The sequence below is a fragment of the Manis javanica genome, chromosome 13 (assembly GCF_040802235.1).
Source record: "Manis javanica isolate MJ-LG chromosome 13, MJ_LKY, whole genome shotgun sequence".
In the NCBI taxonomy this organism is placed as follows: Eukaryota; Metazoa; Chordata; class Mammalia; order Pholidota; family Manidae; genus Manis; species Manis javanica.
In genome coordinates this window covers 61,777,166-61,785,619 of record NC_133168.1, presented here as the reverse complement: position 1 = coordinate 61,785,619, position 8,454 = coordinate 61,777,166, and the positions used below count along the sequence as shown (strand labels likewise).

Below are 8,454 nucleotides of genomic sequence, written 5' to 3'. Positions count from 1 at the left end.
GTACAGTAATGAAAATCTGATGTTACTGGTGCAGGTATAGACATGACTAATGAACAGAATACCCCAGAAACAGACTTATGCCTAAAACATAGACGCACTAATATTGAATAGAGAAAAGATGTACTGTTTAATGAATGATGGTTATCACTTGGAATTAGTTAGCCATATAGAAAAATATTTTTTAAATATACCCCTAAAGTAAAATATAACAAAAGAAAACTTCCAGCTGTGTTAAAAAATAAATATTAAAACTAAAATCCTAAAACTTATAGGAAAAATGAAGAAAACTATTTTTTTTTTTACTCTGGGGTAGAAGAGTTTTGCTTGATTTCATTTTTTAAACCAAATGCAAAAAGCATAAATCATAAAAGCTGATACATTTGACTACTTTAAATTTAACTTCTGAGTAAGAAAAGATACCATTAAAAAAAAGGTAAAGATGAGGCACAGAGTGGAAAAAAAATATTTTCACTGTACTTAACTGGCAAGCCTGCTTTTCTGAATATATGAAGATCCCCTAAAAAAATTTGTAAGAGAAAGACAAACATCCCAATAAGAAAATGGGCAAAGGATATGAATATGCGATTCACAGCAGAAATGTAGCAGGCCAATAAACTCATAAAAAACATGCCCAATCTCCCTAGTAAGCAGGGATTGAACATCAAAAGCACAATAAAGCCCCATTCCACCTATCAGATTTGAAAAATTTTTTAATGACGACACGAAGTTTTGGGAAGGATGTGAATCAAAAAGAATTCTCATTCTCTTGGTGACAGAACCTACTGATGTAACGACTTTGGAGAGCAATTTCACAGTATCTAGCAAAGCTTGAAGCAACAACTATAGTCCTATATATATGCCCTAACATCCACATGTATAAGAATGTATGTACAAAAATATTCATTACAGCATTGTTTTATAGCAAAAATGTGAAAATAAATGTCCATTATTGAGAGAATGGACATGTTAAGAGTATATTAATTCAGTAGCATACTACACACCAGCAAAAATGAACTAAAGGTACATATTTTCCCAATAAGGGGAAAAAACAACTTTCCTAACAAGACATACAGGGTGTCATTTACATAAAGTTTTAAAACATGCGTAACAGTAACACCTATTGTTCCTGGACATACAAACTTTCAGGAAACAACAGGCTCAAAAATGATTAACTCTAAATTCAAGAAAATATCCTGAAATGAACAGATTAGGGAAAAGAACACAGAGAACTTAGTTTATTTGTATAGTTTTATTTATTTAAAAAAACAAAATAAAAAGCTGGATACAAAATGGCAAAATGGCAAGATTTGATATATCTGGATGGTGAATCGACAGGTATGTTCCTACATTTTAGAAATGAAATGTTTATTACAACAAAGCTTAAACTGAAGAATAAGACTTTTTCTTTCATTTTTGGTACAGGTATTTGATCCCATATTTTTGTAGTTTTCTTTAGAAATAAACATTGTGTATGTTTACTGTGTGTGAACATGATTTCATATACACATACATAGTGAAATGATTACTAGTCAAGCTTATCAACAAGTAATTTCCTCACAGTTACCTTTGTGTGTGTGTGTGTGTGTGGTGAGAGCATCTAAAATCTACTCTGAACCAATTCCCAGTATTCAATACTGTATTGACTATAATCATCATGCTGTACATTAATTAGATCTGTAGACTTATTATTCCTACATAACTGCAACTTTGTACCAGTTTAAAGTTATCTTTCTCCCAATAAAAGAGTTCCTTCTATTTGGCCATCATACAGTTGTTCAGTCCATCAAATGTTTTTTAAGAGTACAATTTCTGTCAGGATGTCATAAAAAGATATTTTTTAAAAAGCATACAATAGACGGTACTTTTTAAAGAGTAACCACTTTCTCAGGCAGTTTGTTTTAGTTCTTAAACCAAAAATTAGGGTAAAAGCGATCATAACAAAGAGATGAAAAAGGGAAGGAATAACCAAAGCCGACTGCAGGGAGATGCTTGTGAGCTGACTTGCAGAGAGAAGTGTTTGCCAATGAACAAAAGCATTCCACAGGGAGCAGCTAGCACGAAGACTGGACGGGCGAGCAGCACGGAGGGCTGAAAAGTGTGGGCTGGGGCGTGCAGGGTCGGGTGAGGACTGGCAGGGAGGGCGTCAAAGAGGCTGGAAAGGGACAAGGGACTCCGTGTGGCGGCCGGAACCTGTCGGACTGGTACCGTAGCTCGGTCACTAGGCAGGAAACGGCTCTGCAGGCGTAGAAATAACTGACTCCGCGCAACTTGTAAGAGACATAGCTGGGGCCAGAACTCGCATTTCTGACTTTCAGGGTTATCTAACCCTGGTTGTGAAGGGGCTGCCATGTGCCGCGCCGTTAGCCGCGAAATCAGAATTATACTGAGTTCATTTTCCCCGGTGCCGGCAGCCGCGTCCTACTTGTTTCCCATTTCTTTTCAGTGCCAAACCGCTCAGATACGATCCACTCCTCCCAAACAGCGACTTTCATCGGCCGTCCACCGCCTCAGACCGCAACGAGAGGTCCCAGCAGCCTGCGCGCATGAACCCTCAGAGACCACAAGGCCCAGCATGCAAAGCTCCCCGGCAGAAAAAAGCGTCACTAAATGAACCATCATGCAACGCTCTATGAAGTGGGCGGGGCTCTACAAGGGACGGCCAATTTATGGCGTCGCCTAGGCAACTCCAATTCCGTGACAGAATACACTTCCGCTTCCCCCTCTGAGCCCTACGACCGCGAGTCCGCGCAGGGTCGTCGCTGTGACGCTATTCGCCTGCGCCTGCGGGGGCTCTCGAGGTTCCGAAAGGACCAGCCTGGGACTGTGGTGGGGTCTGTGCGGCGTGAAACTAGAGCAGCTCCTCGTGGTCTGCGGCCTGTGAGCAAAGAGGAAGGCGGCGAGATGACGGACCGCTACACCATCCACAGCCAACTGGAGCACCTGCAGTCCAAGTACATCGGCACCGGCCACGCCGACACCACCAAGTGGGAGTGGCTGGTGAACCAGCATCGCGACTCCTACTGCTCCTACATGGGCCACTTCGACCTTCTCAACTACTTCGCCATTGCGGAGAACGAGAGCAAAGCGCGAGTCCGCTTCAATTTGATGGAGAAGATGCTGCAGCCTTGCGGGCCTCCTGCCGACAAGCCGGAGGAGAACTGAGTTCCGGTTTTTCGTCACCGCCGTGCGGAAACACCTCTCCCTGAGTTCTTCGCGTTTGTCGTCCTTCCCGCGCGTTCCTGCCCCAAGTGGACTGATTTACCAGGGCTCTTGCTTCTCGTTCTTTCTCTGTTCAGATGTGGTTCCCTGGGGGCGTGTGGGGAACCCGCCAGACCTGCCTTCCTATGGAGCCTTCGGAACACAGCGTTGGAATCCCGTCGGGACATCTAAGAACTGTGACGGTGCAGAGGTCCCAAAGCCAGCGAGCGTTCGGGAAGACGGCACTGGAGGGAGACTGGAGTTGGAGGCCCGTTTTTGGCTAGTTGTTTGTCGTTGCTGCTTTTTCCATAAAGTTTAGAAATGTTTCATTCTCTTGGTGTGGACTATTTGTGTTCGGATGACGGGATCCAGGGAGAGCTCTGAGGACTATGATTTTATAGGAGGCGGGGGTTGTGGAGGGGGTGGGGGCGGCCAGGGAGGGGTTTGTCGGCTACACAAAGGCTGGGCCAGCGTTCATTGCCCCAGACACTTAAATCCTCCCTGCATAACCTTTATAATATTCCCAATCCCGACTTCTCCCAAGGCTTTTTTCAGATACATAACGCCTTCAGTATTGAGGTTTGTGTTCTTTGTAGCCCACCTCCTTTTTCTCCCACTCAGAAAATCTTTGTTGGCATTGCCCTCTCGTGCCTTTGTAAATTGCATCGTCTCTTTTTCTTGGAATTTTATTGACATTTCTTGAGAAATGACAAACTGTCAAACGAGTTCTTTCAACATTTAACAAATACTTGTTGGGCTCAGTGTGGCGGGCATTTTTCCACACTCTTGAGGCTTAATACTGGTGGAGGGAGGGGAAGCCACACAAATCGTAGACATAAGTAAGCAAATGTTAGAAGATGCTGTGGAGAATGGGAGTAGTGGTAGGACTGCATTTTCAAACAATTCTCATGTTAGACTATTGAGATGGTGACATTTCAGCTAAGACTTTAGGGAAATGAGGGAGATAGTCATGCAGAAAACTGGGGGAGTTGCTTACCAGGCATAGATAACTGCCAATGCAATGGTCCTAATGCTGGGATTGTGTCTGGCTTATTGGAGGAACAGCAGAAGCAAGTATGGCTGCAGGGAGTGAACAAGACGAAGAGCAGAGGGATAGGTAATGGAAGGAGAACAGAAAAGAATGGATCCAGCAGGCCAGTGTAAGAACTTAATTTCTGAGGGAAATGGGAGCCATTGTGAGATAATTAAGTGATGTGATCTGACATATTTTAGATCAATGGTTTTCAAATAGTTTGGCCCTGGAATGCCATTATTGTTAGGAATTCTTGAAGACTCCACACAGCCTTTATGAGGGTTACAGCTGTTGATGTTTACCAAATTAGAAATTAGAACTGAAAAATTTTAAATATTTAGTAATTTGTCTTAAAATAACAATATTAAACCATACACCTTAGAACAAACTTTTTATTTAAAGAAAAATAGCTGTTTTCCAAAACATAGTAGGGAAAAGAAAGGCTTTAAAATTTTTTTTTTGCTTTGGCAGCACATACACCAATTGGAACAATACAGAGAACGTAAGCATGGCTTCTGCGCAAGGATGACATGCAAATTCATGAAGCTTTCCATATATATGTATGTATGTAAAAGAAGACAGCTGGATTCTCTTATCCACCTCTGTATTTGGACTATTGGGATTTGAAATTTGAAAAAGTCCATTTCACATAAATACATGGGAAAGGAGGACTATTTGAATAGCCTTTTCAAATAATTGTGGATATTCCTTGATACTTTAGCAAAACCCAAGTTGTAATTTGTTAAAAGTTAGTTATAACATGGAATCTGATCAGTAAACTTTTCATTTTCTATGACATTAAGATTCATTCAACTGTCTTGAACTTTGATCGAATCTTTTATCCCTATGTGATTTTGTAATGTCATACGTTATACAGGCCCTTTAATGCTGACACATTTCATTATACATATCAAAAAGTCACAGTCATTACTACTACCACTGAGCTCATCAGGAGCATCTTATAGTATTGGGAAGCTGGGAAATTCACCGTAATGGTACTAGTTTTCACAATCTTAAGTTTTTGTTTAATAGCTTAAGTTTCATCTTGGTGGCAAGTACTGTCTGTTATTTTCCTTGAAGTGATAGATCCACTTGGTTCATTTTCAAGAAAATGTCTGCCAAATACCTGATTCTGAATAACTATAGTTTGTCAGTCTTTCAAGTAAAAATGGTGTTCCTTAAGACAAAAACAAAGCAGCCGGTTCAGTTTGCAACTCAAATGATGAGTGCTTTCCCTTGAGAAACCCAGTGCACTTAGGTGGCAGCAGAAATGCTTTATGCACACACCCAATGTTGTTACATGAAATACTTAAAAAGATGTGTCATCAAGGACTAACAGTTCATAAAATTAGTACTTTTTGCTGCTTCATCAAGGATATTTTTAAGTGAAACTGAATTTTTGTGGTTTTGTTTGTTTTTTTGTTTTTTGAGATACATGGCTGTGGAACATACAAAGAATCCTAGTACTTTGGTGCCACTGCCTTGATTCATGTTCAGTGCTAGTTTACTCACTACTGCTTTTGTGCCATCTGGACAAATGTTAACACTGAAAACTGCAAATAAAATCTTAGTATTACTATGAAAATAGTATCGATGCCACAGATTCCCTAAAATTCCTTTCCCACCATTTTTACTTGGAAAAAAACTGACAGGCTGATAGTAGATTAAACTATAGTTATTTAGACTTGACTGCTTGGCAGGTATTTTCTCAAAAAATCAATGAAATGGGCCATCACTTCAAGGAAAACAAGCTGCTATATCAGAGGATCCCTTTAGTTGCTGTGTTGAGAATGGAGTGAGGTAAGGTAACAGAATAGATTGTAACTGTCAGCAATTAAATGAAAGTATCAACACTAATGCTTTTTTTCCCCCCTTACTTTAAAGAGTAGGAGAGTCAGGCTATAAATTCCATCCTTACAAAATTTTGATAAAGGTATACAAAGAGTGTGAGAGTGAGCCTCTGTCCCTAATAGGAGACTGTGGCAGTAGACCAAGAGACATTACATCTGCATTGTAGATAGAGGAAGGGACTGGATATGAAGTACAGGATAGCTTATATAAAGAATCAAATATGTACTTGGAGAATAAGAACTGCAAGAATGTGAAAGAAAGTTAGTGACTCAGAGTAACCTCCATAAACTAGCTAGGATTTATATTGTTGGATTTCATAAGGACAAGGATTTTGATCTGTTTATATTTCAACTGCCTGTCTCAAGAACAGTGCCTGGCACATCACAAATGTTGAATAAATGTTGACTGTTGAATATGGAAAGAACTTAATCCAGATCATATGTGGGGCCCATTCTAATTCATGTTCTTAGGCAGCCTTCAACTTCACCAAAATAGGTAATACCTAAGAGATTTGAAAATGCGATTCCTGAATAGTAATAATGGCTACCCTATTGATAGCTTCTATGGTGTCTAAGGGTTTTATTTTACGTTATCTTTGGGAGGTTATGATTTTTGTTATACAGATGGAACAGGTTCAGAAAAATAACTTGCCCAAGGCCACACAATAACTCTGTGACTTTGAACCAGGATTTGAAACTAGTTCCAAAATACAAAGCCTTAAATATGCTGTTGCCCAAGCAGGCTGAGTGTATACAAATCATATTAAAATATTTTGAAGTTAGTTGTTGATGTAAAATGGAAATAGTAAAAATGTAGTAGATTATACTGAAGGAATATCAGACCAACGTGAAAGTTCGTATGTAATCTTAAGTAAAAAATGTATTCAAATATATTGAATAAAGGTAATTTTAATGGGAAGGATAATAATTTGTGTAGGGAAAAAAATCCATTTAAGGATCTGAAGATAAACAAAATGCTGTCCAACTAAATTTAATTGAGCCAGTCACTCTGTTTTGTTCTGGTATAAAGTAATATTTGTGTCAAACACAGGAGGGCAGCATATGCTTTTTTGGAAAAAGAGCAAAACTTGGAGATTTCCTTCTAACTTGGGAGAAAATCAACTCTTCCTATGTTTAACTACAGTGATGTGATTAAAATAAACCACTTTGTGAACTAGAAGGGATAAGCATGTTTTTCACTTGATGAGTATATATGAATACTACAAATCACTATGTTACGTTTGCAAGGATGGAGCAAGATGCGGACCCTGCCCTTTAAACGATGCTACTTGGGGAAATAAATACAGTAGCAGATAAATAACTGATTTGTAGTAGCAAGTGTAAGTGCTAAAGAAAGATATAGAAAAAAGGCTATAGTGTTTACAAGAAAAGATTATTGCAAGCTTCCAGTGAGGGAAAGGATGAAGACATTGTTGAGAAAAAATCTTTCAGGCAGGAACTCAAGTAATAAAGCATTTATATGTATTAAGACAAGCACAAGGCTTTATGAGCCTCAGAATATTAGCAGCTGCCCTAGTAAGGGCAGAAGTCATTCATTTATTCCTATTTAAAACCGTTCCATTACTCCCATTAACTTCTGATGGTTACTAAGATCCTCCACTCTTTGGTGCCTGGATTCTTTATAAGACTGAAAAATCAAGTTAAGGCCCAAATCCTGGTATAATAATGACAGAACAGCTGCTATCTACTGAGTGCTCACTATGCACCAAAAACTTACATAAATTATCTCAATTAATCTTTACAATAACCCTGAGAATTGTATTACCCCATTTTATCAGTAAGCAAACAGACAAGAGAATGTAAGTTGTTTGCTTAACATCACTCAACTAGTAAGTGGTAAGACAGGGAGTTACACTCGGGTGATTCCAACCCCCAGGCTCTTCACAGGGCAGGTCAAACTTTCCAAAATTATGTTTCATAGAATTCTAATTCCATGAAGTTACAGATTTGGGGGGAGATGGGGAGGGATAAGGGAAAGGGAATATCTTGGTTAAATAAGTTTCAGTGATGCCTCAACCTTGAAGATGAATGCTTCAGATTAGTTTTTCAAAGTTCTTCATTAAGAAATTTTGTTTAGCTCAACATTTCTTCGACTTTTGATCTTGGACTTTTCTCAAGAAATACCAACATAATTCTGAGAAATATTTTGGGGGTAGACTGCTTTTGGCAAAGGAAGAAATTTGGGTAAAGAAATGCATTCAACTCTGGGCTTGAGGAAAATAAATTTGTGTACGTGGAACTTGTACCCATGCTAACTTTCCTTTTCCTCCGTGGATTGCAGTTCCCTCGGCTCAAAGTGAACACCTTTGCGAGCGAAGAGTTCTTTGTTTTCAGCTCTGAGTCTTTTCATCT

General features: G+C 39.4%; 1 protein-coding gene and 1 non-coding gene across 2 annotated transcripts; both read left to right on the top strand.

Annotated features, from left to right (window-relative positions):
- Positions 1-2,707: 2,707 nt before the first annotated feature.
- SF3B5 (splicing factor 3b subunit 5) lies at positions 2,708-3,527 on the top strand. Its single transcript, XM_017671339.3, has one exon. The coding sequence runs from the start codon at positions 2,902-2,904 to the stop codon at positions 3,160-3,162; it is 261 nt and encodes an 86-aa protein (XP_017526828.1). The 5' UTR covers positions 2,708-2,901; the 3' UTR covers positions 3,163-3,527.
- Positions 3,528-4,689: 1,162 nt separating this feature from the next.
- Positions 4,690-4,791, top strand: LOC118973089 (U6 spliceosomal RNA). Its single transcript, XR_005062313.2, has one exon. It is a non-coding gene; the product is annotated as a U6 spliceosomal RNA (small nuclear RNA).
- Positions 4,792-8,454: the final 3,663 nt, after the last annotated feature.